General features: G+C 30.6%; 1 protein-coding gene across 2 annotated transcripts in view; it reads left to right on the top strand.

Annotated features, from left to right (window-relative positions):
- The window catches only part of LOC105364960 (discoidin domain-containing receptor 2), a 237779-nt gene that overhangs the window by 192215 nt on the left and 31072 nt on the right, over positions 1-14492 (top strand). For both annotated transcript variants that reach the window (XM_011503003.1, XM_011503004.1), the window contains exon 7: positions 7653-7860. In XM_011503003.1, coding sequence (XP_011501305.1) covers positions 7653-7860 — 208 coding nt within the window. The remainder of the gene's footprint in view (positions 1-7652; positions 7861-14492) is intronic.

Genomic DNA, 14492 nt, shown 5'->3' with positions numbered 1-14492 from the left:
TATGTGGGGGGGGGGGGGGGGGGGGGGGGGGGGGGGGGGGGGGGGGGGGGGGTATACAACGAATATTCGAGGCATGGCTAAATAATTTACTATTTGAAAAACCGACAATCATAATGGTAATTATGATTTAAAAGCTAAGTATTAATAATAAGTCCTTGGGTATCCTCGGGATTAAGAGGCGATCGACGTTTGAGAAAGAGAAGAAATAAAGAAACGTAAAAACAACCGAGTGTTCGGCGAAGCAAAAAATGTCGGTGCGTAAGCGAATAGTGGCTCCGAAATGTACCGCAGTGAGAGCAAAAGAACGACAGGATATAAAGAAGAAAGGAATAGAAAAAAGAGATCGAGGAAATTTCGATACACAGGATCGCGTCTCTCGCTCTCGGTTGCGCGTCTTTATTCCATTAGACATCCTTTCGTGCGCATCGAAAGCTGGCACGAACGCTCCGCGAAAGCGAAAAAAAAAACAAAAAAACAAAAAAACAAAAAAAACGAAAGAGCCTGCACTTGGAGAGTGAGGCGATGTCATCGTCGCGGGGGGATTCGATTCGAGCTAAGTGGATGAACCTAATGCACCCTCCTCTTTCCTTTTTTCACGCTTGAATGACAACTGAAAATCGAAGTGTATACCTGTACTCTCGAGTACGTGATTTTCATATGGCACGAGGGTCGGCTGCTACAATAAAGTATTTTTTTTTTCCCCCATTCAACGGATTTGTTTATTTCCTTGACTTAGACGTTTTATAAAATTATTATGTATCATGGTTGCGTTTGAAAACTTTAAAAAATATAATAAATTTATTTTTGAAAATTATTTGTAGCCTTTGTCTGTCAATTTCTAAGTAAGCAATGTAAATAATTTGAATAACAAAATACTGGAAATGTGCTTTACTGCAATATTTGTTGAGCAGTTAGAGTGGATGAAAAGGACGAGGCAAATAATAGTTATTAAAAAAAAAAAAAAATGACAAAAAAAAAAAGACTTACGACCACCGATTAAAACTACTTCGATGTACTCGTTTTGAATAATAGATTATATGGAGGAGTAATTAAGGAATCGTGGGCTTAAAGTCGGTCACTAGTTATTCTCAATTGCTTGAAAAGGTTGGCAAAATTTAATAAGAAACGAGCAAAACGATAATAACAATGAATAGCATTAATATCATTGCAAGAGATATTCTGTATTTCGATCGCAATGAAACATCTAGTGTGCCTTCCTTTCAAGAATTTGAAACTTTCATAAAGCTCGTTATAATTAAAGGCTGATTCGAATAAATAACTGTGAAAGCTTAAAGTAAAAGAACCGGTCGCCAGGTTAAATAGACGTCGGACGCATCATCAACTCTTTATCGATCTCGTTAGTTAAAAAAAAAAAAAAAATACAACCTGTTTTCAATACAAGCTTTCTGCCTATGTAAAATAAATTTATCTCCACGCGAGGGGCTTACTTCGCGCACGTGACCTTCGGTAAACTCGTAATCCCTTTCTAAAGCTCCCACGTCCCGCATACGTCGAACAAAAACGCGAATCCACCCTCGTCGGTGGAAAACAAAAAGTAGCAACGAGAATCTCAGTGTTTCTACCCTGCGGACAAAAGCCTTAAAATTTGAATAGGTCTGGTGAATTGCTGCGGGCAATAAACTGCATTACCGCAATTCTCAAAATGGGCGGCGCGACGGCGCAATACACGCGCGCATGTTGCAAGCTACGAGCAAGGAAGCAAAAAAAAAAAGAAAAAAAGAAAAAAAAACGAAGAAAAAAAAGAAAAAAAGAAAAGAGATATAGAAGAAAGAAGAAATCATACTCGATTATCACGGATCCGCGGCATAGAGAGAAAGTTCCACGTGTATGACGCACGCGCCACGGCCATTGTCGATTGGCCGTTCCGTCAGTTTCCTAAACTTCTCCTCGAATACTTAAATATGAAAATTCAAAAACTAATTGGGGATATATGGCGATGCTGCTGGTATGATCGTTATGATCGAGGAATTTCATTCCTATAGATGCGTTCGAAATAATAGAGGTTTGAATTGCGAAATTGAAATTAATTACACGTGGCTTAGCACGACAATCGTCCTTATCCGTCAAGTATAGTTCACGAAGAATATTTTGTGCTAACGAGTTCGTTTTTATTTTTCGAGTGGTCGTTCAGGCTCTATAAAAGGGGAAATGCTACGTTCTATTCGTCTTCACTCGACTAAAGAATTTTCGCTATTATTCCTCTTTTTTACAAGCCAATGGAAAATCGCACAATCGATTTTTATTCCCTACATCCATCATATCATATCATGCAATAAAATCATTAAGAATATAATTTTTAACGAATTAATAATAATAATCGGTCGAAGGTGAATTTACTTTGCTATTTAATTGTATGATTACGATGTTATAATTTTGATGCGAATGGGATAATGCAAATTAAGATTTTACAGCATAAATTAACGAAATAAATTGCTCTAAAAATAAATATTCCTCTGCCAAATATACCACTGTTTAACATGTTAATTATTTTTATTTCATTAATTTCGTTATTAATGGATTTTCTATGCTTCGTCGTGCGTCATTTCTACTAACGAAATACCACCATCGATGTATCTCATCATTTGAAATAATTGCATTATCGATTACACCGTACTTCTCAACTTCTCCTATAATCTAATAATTCAAAATTTCAACTAAATAAATCATTGAATTTGTCGTTACAAAAATGCATGCCACTGCGTATAAAAATTTGTAATTCTATAAATATATTTGGCTTGTTGTAATTTACAACAATTATAATCTCATGTAGATTGTAAATTTTGCTGAAAATTATGAAACAAAACAAACAAAAAAAACACACACACACAAATTCACACTGTTTTGAAATAAGGATAAAATGTAATGGAATTATTTTTATTATTATGCGATACCTCACTTTTTAATTAAACTTGATTATTATATTTTAATATGACGCATCGCCATAATGTTTTTTTATATAAATGTTCAATAAAAGGACGAGATGTTACCTTACGCGGGCAAAATTAATGCAATTTACATTTTTATATAATTGTTATTGGAATTTTTTTTAATCATTTTGCACCTAAAAATCTGAATAAATGTTTATGTAAAAGCTGCCACCCGTTTTTACATTCATAATAATGCAAATCTTTATATTATACCTCTTCAACAACTTCTCTCTCTCTCTTTTTTTTTTTTTGGCTAAATGTATCCACAGCATATATATGATATTGCAACTTATACTTGAAAACTCCCTTTGTAATATATATTTCAAAATTTATCTTTCAATAATATTATAAAAAGTGAAATAGCCCGATAATTTATGTATAATAGATACTAATAGAAAATAATTTTTATGAAAAATTTTTATTTTATTTCAAAAAGTACATTACGTAATACAATGCCATAGTAATTGCATTAATGACATATATTGTCGTTTCTTTCCTTCTTTCATTTCACGAGATATTTAAATGTTTTTCTTTTTTTAACAAAACGAAATAATATGTTATCTTGTGCTACATATTGAAATTTAAAGAGAGTACATTGAGCTAAAATTATTGTGATAACGTATACATTTTATGTTATTTATTTTAAAATAAAAATACTTATCGGTAGTTTTTTTTTTTTTTTTTTTTTTTTTTTTTTTTTTTTTTAAATTATATCGAAAGCTATTTATTTCACTATTTCATCTTTTAATATCCTTCGGCTATACCGAAATTTATCGAATCTCTCGCTTTTACATCCATCTTAATGTAACGAAAATTTTCAAATACAATAGCTATTACTAGCGGTTACATTATTCATATTACAAAGAAATATACTATGAATAATAAGAACTCGCGTTTTAAGTTTTTACTGCTAATAATACATGAAATTTTCATTTTAGAAGCTATATGAATAATATACAAGCTCTTTAGAAAAAGTTGGAAATGAAATTCAATATAACTGGAAAACTTATATGAAGATATGATCGACATTCAGTTGGAAAAAAAGAAGAGAGTTTTACTTTTTTAATAAACGTGCTAAAAAGAGTCGTAGGATCGATAAAGAGTAACAGTTTTCGGCCAAATTCATATGGGATGTATGCTGGCGTTGAATAAATTGGTATGGCTTCCGAGCGCAAGGATCGTTGTACAATTCAAATTGTACGAAATATTTGAATTGGGAAAAAAGTCCTTTTAGAAGTGAGATGTCAAATTCACTCGTACTAATTCAATAGCTAAACTTTCATCTGTTCAACGTGGAAAGTGCCTGATTCTCAATCCACCATTTCCTTTAACTCTTTCCATTATTCGCTTTGATTTAAGGAAAATATGTATAAGATACTTTCAGGGTGGTCGACAGGTAGGTAGTAGGGATTCAATTTAAAATTGAAATGCCAATGCGCGCAGGTACCGTCTCTCCAGCACTTTTTATTTTTCATCTTCTTCTTGTACTCTATTCAGCTTCCTTTTATTTTTCCTTTCTCATTTTATTAACTGGTGCTTATATCTGACCAGTAATTTCCGAGAATAATTTCCATTATATTTAACAAAATCGCACGAACGAACGGGATTTAGTTTTATTAATCACTCAAGAATAATTCAATGGGGAAATGAAATTTTCAATTTAGGCCATTCGTATGTTCCCTTGTCTTGTATCGTTATAGCGGCTTCCTAATTCATTATATTTTATTTTGCAAAGATTTAACAATTTACCTTTAATGCTATTCCTTATATTAAAAAATTAAATCTGTTTAAATACTTATTTTGATTAAAGTTGAATATAACAACAATAACAACAACAATAACAACAACAACAACAACAACAAAATCAATTAATCGAGGACGGATGTAGATATAAATATTTCGATATAATCAATTTAACAATTTAATAAATTTGCGATAGAGGAGATTTTCTTAATAAATTTTTACAAATATGAATTATTCACGATTTAAAATTAACATTTATCTATCATTAGATATTATAAAGTAAATAAAAATTGACAACCTTAATTGTTGTCTTGTCTTCAATTCTTTATTATTATTATCAAATGTTTTACATTTTATGCAGCTATATTATAAAGAAATTATAAAATTTTAACATCAAATTTTCGTGTTTCAAAATAAAATATCGGATGAATGACATAAACTTTCATATGAATATTTCGCTACATATACGTTCATTATTAATGACGTGTGCATCTTTAATTTTTCATTATATTATGTATGTAGACTTGCAGTAGTCTTTAATCCAATAGTCGTTCGTTTCGATATCCACGTATATTATTTGTCGCAAATAGAGAAAGACAAATGCTGGAGAGGGGGGGGGGGAAATCACGAATTCTGAACGTGTAAGTAATAACGTTACATTTATTATTGAAATTTGTTTGTTCGTAATAAATTTGTTCGTCTTTCATTTTTGTATCAAAGTTTGGGAAACTTTGATTTTGCTTTTATTTAGCTTAACATCACAGAAATGCGTACTTTAGACTTTTACAAGCTTACTGGCCTTTGGTAAGTTTTGAAAATTTCTCTCAAAGCAATCGTTACATTACAACGATTAATTATTTGTATGTGCACTATAGTGAAAAAAAATTGTAATCGTTATAGTTTATCGTTGTATAATTTTATAAGTATTTGTAGTATGGTAGTCGATTGTATTCGTTATTAATATAATACTTTTTTTATTGATTCGAGTCTTAAATTAATAAAAACTATATTGTATAAATTTACTTTGACAATTTAAGGTATACAACGATGAATATTTTAAAAATGGCATTGTAGGGTCATATTACTTGTGTAAATTTGCGAAAAAATTTTAATTTTAAGACATTTAACGACCGGTTATATTACATTAAAAAATTTTTAATAATTAAATAAGGACATTTTTAATAGAAAAAAAAAACTTATATTTAATATATTTCTACCTTTTAAATATAATTAAAAACAAAAATAGCTGCATGGGTAACTTAATGTAATTAACAATATGCTTATAATTCATTTCTAGGATAATTTGGCATTTCGAAGCTTAATTAGAAATAAAGGCTTTCCACTCTTATTACAACGAACCCAGAAAAATAACGTCTTTATGAACTTTTAAATTAATTTACCCACAATGGTATATTTATATATTATTTAAAAATAAAGAATATAACCGTTTATATCGTTATGGTACTGTAAAATGATTAAAAACACAAGCTAGTGAAATAATATACGTATGTCACGTTTGTCTTTCTGAAATTGATCAAATTTTTATCTCTTCGATTAGATAAAGAAGAATTCAAAATATTGCTGAATAAAGTTTTAATAAATTATACATACAAATAAGACAGATATTGGAAAATTAAATTGGATGCTATCCAATTCGCTTCTCAAATATTTCTTTAAAATATACTTTTCTGTTTAACTTTCAAATCGATGATAGATAGAGCTACTTGTTCCTAAGCTTTTCAACATAATTTTTATAAAATAATGCGCTCTCATGGATTAAAAATTTCTTCAATTTTAAAAGTATTATAGTCAACGACATTTCTATTGTCATTTTACATATTGTGCGCTGCGGAAGATAGTATAAAATTCGAAATCCAATATTCCAGAACAAAAAAAAAAATTATCCTTATCTATTGAAACAACACCAATTAGAGTTAAATAACAATCGCACAATGATGGAGAGCCTAAAATTTTTTGCACTCGGTATATACAACGAATAGAAGGAGAACAGTCGTGTAGCAACTGTTTACACTAAAATTTGTCTAAGAGAGAGAGAGAGAGAGAGAGAGAGAGAGAGAGAGAGAGAGAGAGAGAGAGAGAAAGGAAAAGAAAAAAAAGGTCTTTATATTTACATAACTTAATATTCAAAGATTCGCGTTTTAGTTAAAAGAAAGAAAAGTGAATTGAATCGCCGTGAAATATCTGATTTATAATGAGATCACGCGGTTCATCGAACTTTAAAAAGCTTCTCAGTTCCGAGCGAATGCCCTTGTGCAAAGAGTAAAGCGAAGATCAGGGGCGGCATAAGTCGCAAAAGAAAGCCACAAACGTAATTCCTTGAAGTAAAAGTTTCTGTTGAAATAACTGTGAAAGTTTCTTGGTCCATCGCATCCATCAGTGTCATTGAAAAGTGATTTACGAGAATACACGTTGGCGATCGCGCGTTAAAGACTAAAGGCGCGTAATTTAGCTATTTAAATACTCATCCCCCCTTCCTACTTCTCAATTTTGCAGAGGGCATCAATGCCTCCGATGTGATAATGATTAATGAAGGCAAAATAATTCATTATTATTAATATTTGCCTTGGGTAATTCGCCCAATATCTTGATCTATCGATTATTAAAGACAGCATATTACTGTGAGTTTTTAATTATTACTTGAATGGTATTTTACATTGAGTCTACTTGCACGTTTACTAATTCCAATGTATAAGGAACATTGAGTTGAAATATTTGATAAGCGAACGAATAATTAAGGGCAAATTATTGAGTAATATAGTTGTATAAGTAAAATTTCAACTCTCATTAATATTGCAGATCTCGGTGGAAAATTCAACGACTTCATACGTTATATTATAAACTGTACGAATGAAGAAAAGATCTTCAATCTATTTTAATTGAAAGCTATAGATGATATATTACTTTTATGCATCCGCATTTAAAGAGATTTTTATTTTTCAGGTGTTTTCCCAACTCGAGATTCTTTTCAGTATTGGTGGAAAATATTATACCGGCGAGCCAATTACATACAATTCCATAGAAGATAATATTTTTGAAGTTTCTCAGAATATCACAGTAAAACTTCATAACCGCGTGGGGAAGTTCGTTAAAGTGAGGCTACATTTCTCTGCCAAATGGATTATGATCAGCGAAATTACTTTCGTCTCTGGTGAGTTTAAGTCTTTATATATTTAAGTTATATATGTTTGATGAAAATTTAAAAAAAAAAAATTACATGGGATTTTTAAATCACTAAACGCCAAACATCATAACTTTTACGATCATCATTTTCTTTCATATAATGTTCATATAATAAAATTTTTTTTTTTTTAATCCATAAATAATTAATAATTTTCTAATTATCATATAATACATAATGATTTTTTAATTTAAAATTAGATTTTTCTTCAGAATGACTTACATTTTCAACTTTAAGTATTTAATTATTTATAAAAAAAATGTCCTCCCATAAAAATACTATCATAAATTTATGCAAATATTAAAATACGACTTTGTATATTTGAATTATTAGCATAATCGTTATTCTCACATACAATTTACACAGAAATTTCAAACTTCTTTTTTTATTTTTTTACATTAACTTATGCTTGATACATTATTATATCGTGATGGATGTATCCGTCTTTTACTATGAATTCCATAATACATAAAACGTATATTAATAAAATAAAAACTAAGAGTATTGTTGTTGAAGAAATAGTTTTTACGATAGTCATGTCTGTGACAACTTTGTGTACGAGAGGGTAGGGGTAGGCTAAGTCGAGAACCAAATAAATTCTTTCCTATAAGAAAAACATTCAAAATATATGACTTGAAAAATAAAGTGAATAGAATAGTTTGGCCAGGTAATGACAAAATAAGATATTAATATTGTTGGAGATAATGATATATGTCTTTGTTCGAAAGTTGTAGTGATGTAATTCTTGACTCGAACTGCCAATGCTTCAATAGCTTATGTTTGCCGTCCTCCCTAGCAGACGCCCGGGAAATTGTTAGGTGGAAAGCCCGTACAAGAGTCGTGAGAGTTGGTTAATTATACATTTATTATACAATTTATTACACAATTTACATATGGGTGTTGTAGAATCTACTTGAATCTAGTGTGAAGATGCGATTTCTCGAACGGTTTCTTGTATGGGATGTGTCACCACACAAGATGCTCTTGAAATCGTTTAATTATGATGTTGTGCCGATCATTGCCATCGGCGAGCAAGAAAGTAATGAGGTTGCGCTGACAGTGTACTTACAGTGATGGAGTACCTTCATCTGATACTCGTTTGAGTAATTTACCACAAAGTACGCGGTAAACACAAACGTGCGCGATCGGCCTTCCGTCGGCGATTGAATACTACGGTTGATGTATCTTTTTCTGGTCAGTGGATCTCCGCAAGTTACTTGGTCACTAGTTTACCAATTCGTAAGGGTGCCTAAAGTTCCTTCCTGACCCTCGCTTCTCTACAGGATAGCCCTTTTTCTTATTGACTTTTCCACAGAGGCAGCCCTTGGCTGCCCACGTGGACATCTCTGGCGGCAATGCGTGAAGTTGAAGATTTACCCCTCTCCGGGACTCATCGTGATGGGTGTGATTTTTGGTCAAAAGTCTTATTCGCTTGGCCTATGCAAGCAAGCAACATTGATGTCTCGAACTTGACAACAATGCATGCGTATGACCTTGTGGCATTGAAGGCACACGTGCGACGCTGATTGCCGAAGGTCGCACGTCCCGAGTTTCGGGTTACAACGAATTCTCAAGAAATGTTTTTCACTCAATTGTTTTCAAATAATTTAAGCCTCAAAATATACTCTAGTAAACAAGCTAAGCGGGTTTTGATGAAAAGTCGTAAGGGTCGTTCATTGCATTAAAAACAATTACTACGTCTTTAATACGAAAAACAAATACAAATAAAGTGGCTGTTTACGAGTTCACAGATGTACAAACCTTTTCGAGTCTCCAGCAACCTTGGCGAGACTTTCTTAGATTTTTATGTCCATTTGATAATTCCCTTTTCATAATAGCTGTTAAAATTTTCCTAATGAATATAATTCGAGAGATTTTCATTTCACCCTCGAACAGTCTTATTTATCCAATTCTTCTTACGCTTATACTAACTACCACTAATTCAGTTATTATTGTATTTAAAACTATTATGTAAATTTTAATAGATTTTCTTAGATTTCATTTAGTTAATATTTTAGTAGATTTTTCTATAGATTAAACATTGTTTTCGTTGGCACATAAATTTCGATTTCATTTATAATATTTGCAATTGCAAATGAATTACTTTTGAACTATTAAAAAATTTACATCTTTCTCACTGTAAATTGACTAAAATTATCAATAGGATATTTTAAACGATAATATAAATTATAACGTTTTACCTAAGTAATAAGTAATTGATTGCACAATAGTGAGTTGATTGTGAAAGTAAAAATGAAAAATGTGATTATAAAAGTTGAAGTAAGAATTTAAACAAAGAAAGAACAGTCAAATTAAAGTTACATGAAATATATTTCATTTAAGTATTATATTATAAGAATTTAGAATAATATTATAAATAATAATAATAGAGATAAACAAAGTTTTATAGCGCGTATATATGTATATGTAGATTACATTTTTCAGTGCTAATTTGTATTTGCATCATTTCACTAAAATATCCGAATTAGAAATGAGTAAGGTAATATTGAAATAGATTGCTTAAGTTCAATCAAATTATTTGGTTAATTCCAAATTGGAAAATATGCGAATAATTGTAAAGTCTATAGACGCGTAATATGTAATAATTGTAATATGAAAATTCCTGGTGTAATGACAAAGAAAGAAAGAAAGATGAAAGTGCCGACGAAATTGTAAAAACTCGAATATATTGCCACTGCCGTTGTTACAGGTCATTATAGTCAATGCTTAACTCGCTCGTTTTACACAATCCGCGGAGGTATTTTTTCCATCCTTCGTCCTTCGTCTCTATTTTTTCCTATTCTTCAGCATATACCAATACTGCTCTTACTAGAATAAAATTTTAACGTTCCGTACATAATCGCTTAAGGTATTTAAATTCGATACAATTAGTATTATAGTATTGCGTTTGTAATTTTCTAGACAATTGACTGGTAGTTGTTAGCTCATACGAACACATTACATTCCTTTATTTCCCATATTCTCGAATTTTTACTTTTGTTACGCATTAATAAAAATTTATCCGCTTTTTGAAAAATCTTCTCAGACAGTTTAAAGCCCATAGGTGCGTGCGCATATGTGAATATATGTACATGTAGAGTAGCGAGTACGCATACCAAACAAATGTAGGCGAACCATATAGTATTTTAAATTTTCTTGTGCATTATAATATTCAATTTTATCGCAATAGAATTATATTGTTAAAATGTTTTATGTAACTTGAAGCTCATTAAAGTAACGTTATACCGAATTGAAAAATAATATTTAACATTTAATGTTTGTTTTATTTTTATTTAAGCGTTCTTTTGTATATTACATTACGGTGATTATAGTTACATTACATTTCGTAGTGTTCGAATATAATTTTTGTAAAATGCTATATTGAAAATATTAATTTTATTACAATGTGAATTAATTTGGAAATACATAAGAATTCGTTGTAAATCAAAAAAAAAAAAAAAAAAAAAAAAAAAAAAAAAAAAAAAAAAGTGTACTGATACACATGTAGGTTGCTTGTCATCTCTACTTATAATTATTTTTTGAAAATCACAAACGATAAAATAAATTTTGAAAGCATAATATGTTAAAATACAAATAGTAGATAGGTTATTTATTACATTGTTAAATGGCAGAATTTAAAACAATCAGTAAGTAATATTCAATGCGTATAGATAGTTCTGAGAAAGCAAAACAAACACGTAGTAAATAACTTATAGAATTTATCGCTACATCCTTGCTTATCAATGATATGCATTGTGCATTGAACCAGATCCAAGAATTCAATTTAATGCAAATACGTCTGGGAGAAGACGAGAATAACAAATCAAAGAAAGCGAATCCATAATCCATAGAAACTTCCCAGCCGACATGACGAGAGTATGCGTATGAAGCTTGCGATATATGTTTATTAAGATGCTAAATTAAACATTTCAAAATCAGTTATAAAAGCATTTGTATTCATTCCATTAATGTATCGCCAAGAGATTAAGAAGAGTCAAGGGACCAGTATATGACTCGCGTTTGACAAAGAATTTTAACAGCACATAAATTCACATAAACAATGCCATTAGTTTCATGAAATAATTTATGTACACGTATGTACACAATTAGTGACAATTTTGAGGTGATTGTTTGAGTAAAAATTGTAGGAAAATTGCCCATCATTTTGGCACTGTCTAGGCAAAAATCATCCACAGAGACATTCATAATTATTTAATAGTAATTGAATCTGTCACACTGGCTGCAGGAAAAATAATATTGAAACCTTATGAGCGATCAATTATTTAAACTACATATATGTATATATACATATATATATATATATATATATATATATATATATATATATATATATAGAGAGAGAGAGAGAGAGAGAGAGAGAGAGAGAGAGAGATTTTAAAGTCAATCAATTATACTGACATTGTCTTGTTAAACTTATTATTTTAAAGTTAAATTATTTGTATATGTAATGTACGACTAATCGTGGTCCAGACAAACCGAGTCTTCTCGCTAATGGGTAGTGTACATAGCTAACGGATGAAATGCCAGACAACTCGCAAACCCATCCGTTTCGTGCAAAGAATCTTTAAAATATCAGAATTTCCGACTGATGTTTTCCATATCATGAGCATCAATTCTTTCGATGGATTCCGGATACACATCTCTTATTTTCACAGTCGCAGCCGGTTTCTTGCCAGGATTATACTCAAACCAATGTACTGGGTATTCAGATGGTAAGTCAAGGCTAGGAATTCTAAAATGTATTACTTGTCCTGTGGCAATTACGACTAATCTGTTTTCTTTAGATAAATGGTCATTAGTGTTTCTACGTAACGGTACTTTCACAATAGACCGTGATATGTTCTAGCAGATTGATCAGAAGAGTCTGACATGGTGTGATTGAAGTTTTGATCAGTTTGAACGAATATATGATTGAATTCAATTAATTAAAATTGTAGCATATATAAATATAAATATAAGTACATTGTTTTATAGGAACAAAGAACGCCCAATATATTACCGTCGTCGATGTATTATGCGTCGGTCTAATCCGTGAGCATATATAATATGATTTTTATGTTAGCACCAGCGCGTTATTAGTTTAACTGATTTTAGAATATAGCGTCACTATTTCTTACTAAGATTATTTACTTAAGATTATTTAATTGATTATTACGTATGTGAGTGATAACTTTAGAGAGAAGATTGAAGATGAATCTGCGCTTGTTATAATGACTCTGTAATTGTTACTAGACCGAGGCAAGGCTGAATTGTTGCGCATGAAGCGCAGACCTTAAATAATATGGCATTATTCTCCTTAACGCCGGTGTCTCTTGCCATGACGATATTGGTCGTGACGTCAACAGGGCATAGCCTGGAACGTCCGTTGCCGTTGTTTTGTTTAAACAACTGAATTGCGCGTTCATACATCTCTCACTTTCGCCTTTCAACTTTTCAATCCGTAACACTTGCAATAAACATAATGTCTTGTGATAACTTTACATTTTACAATTTTGTGTATTGGGTTCGCGTCGATCGTGAAGTAAAAATTTCTTTTCCATTATTTCAAATTTCCCAACTTACGAACGCACATTTTTCTTTCTTTTCTTCTTCGCCTTATCACTTTTTCCTACGTGCATTATAATATTATTTCATTTCATTACTAATGAAATATCGATCTGATTTATTCAGTTCAATATTTTTTCCTATTCATTCAGCAGAGAGTTTCACGATAATTTTGAATATTAGCCACGCGTACTTGAAAAACATCATAACAAGCAAAAGAACCTACGTATAGAAATATAATAATTGAAATGCATTATAATTTCCATACTCACTTATTATGTTATGAGTTGCTTAAATTTTCGTAAAATTATAGCAAAACTTTCATATATTAAACAATATATAACATTCACTTTACGTACATTTTAATTACATTACTAATGTCTTCGTACACTAAAAATGTTATCATTGTATGCTAGTGTTTTTATGTTAAGTAAAATTGACAGTAATTAATAATCGAATGTTTCCAAATTGTTAATTTACTTTATTAATAGTTATTTTATTTAATACAGAATAAATACATTTTCTTTATGAGTTTTTGCGCGCTAACACGTGAATTAATTTAAAGTTTAATTAGCCTAATATTTAATCAAGATAGCGCTTTTGATCTAAAACCCTCGTTATATAATATTTAGTTGTTTTTTTTCTTTTAACTATGAAATGATATTGAGTAACTGCTCAATTAAAGTCCATTATTTTATCCGTCATTTTATCTTTAGGAAATTCCGACTCGGATTTCCGAAAACCGCGCTTTTACGACTATCCTTGAAGTTACGGTTTGTCTACACATGATTACTATTTTGACAGATTATTACGTGTATTATGTTACGGTTCTAATTATACTAATTATGCCCGACTCAAAATTGATGGTGTACGATGGTAACTCCATTAAAACACAGGTAAATTTAAATATAATGTGAAACATATGAATAGAATGCAAAGTTCAACGATCATTCGGTACAATGTATCAGGAGCTTAGGAGAAATAATTAATAATAAGAAAAAAAAAGAAAAAAAAAAAGAAAAATTAAAAAAAAAAAA

The sequence above is a fragment of the Ceratosolen solmsi genome, unplaced genomic scaffold (assembly GCF_000503995.2).
Source record: "Ceratosolen solmsi marchali unplaced genomic scaffold, CerSol_1.0 scaffold61, whole genome shotgun sequence".
NCBI classification, from domain to species: Eukaryota; Metazoa; Arthropoda; class Insecta; order Hymenoptera; family Agaonidae; genus Ceratosolen; species Ceratosolen solmsi.
Note: the sequence above shows the minus strand (reverse complement) of the source record. Positions and strands in the feature narration are given on the sequence as shown.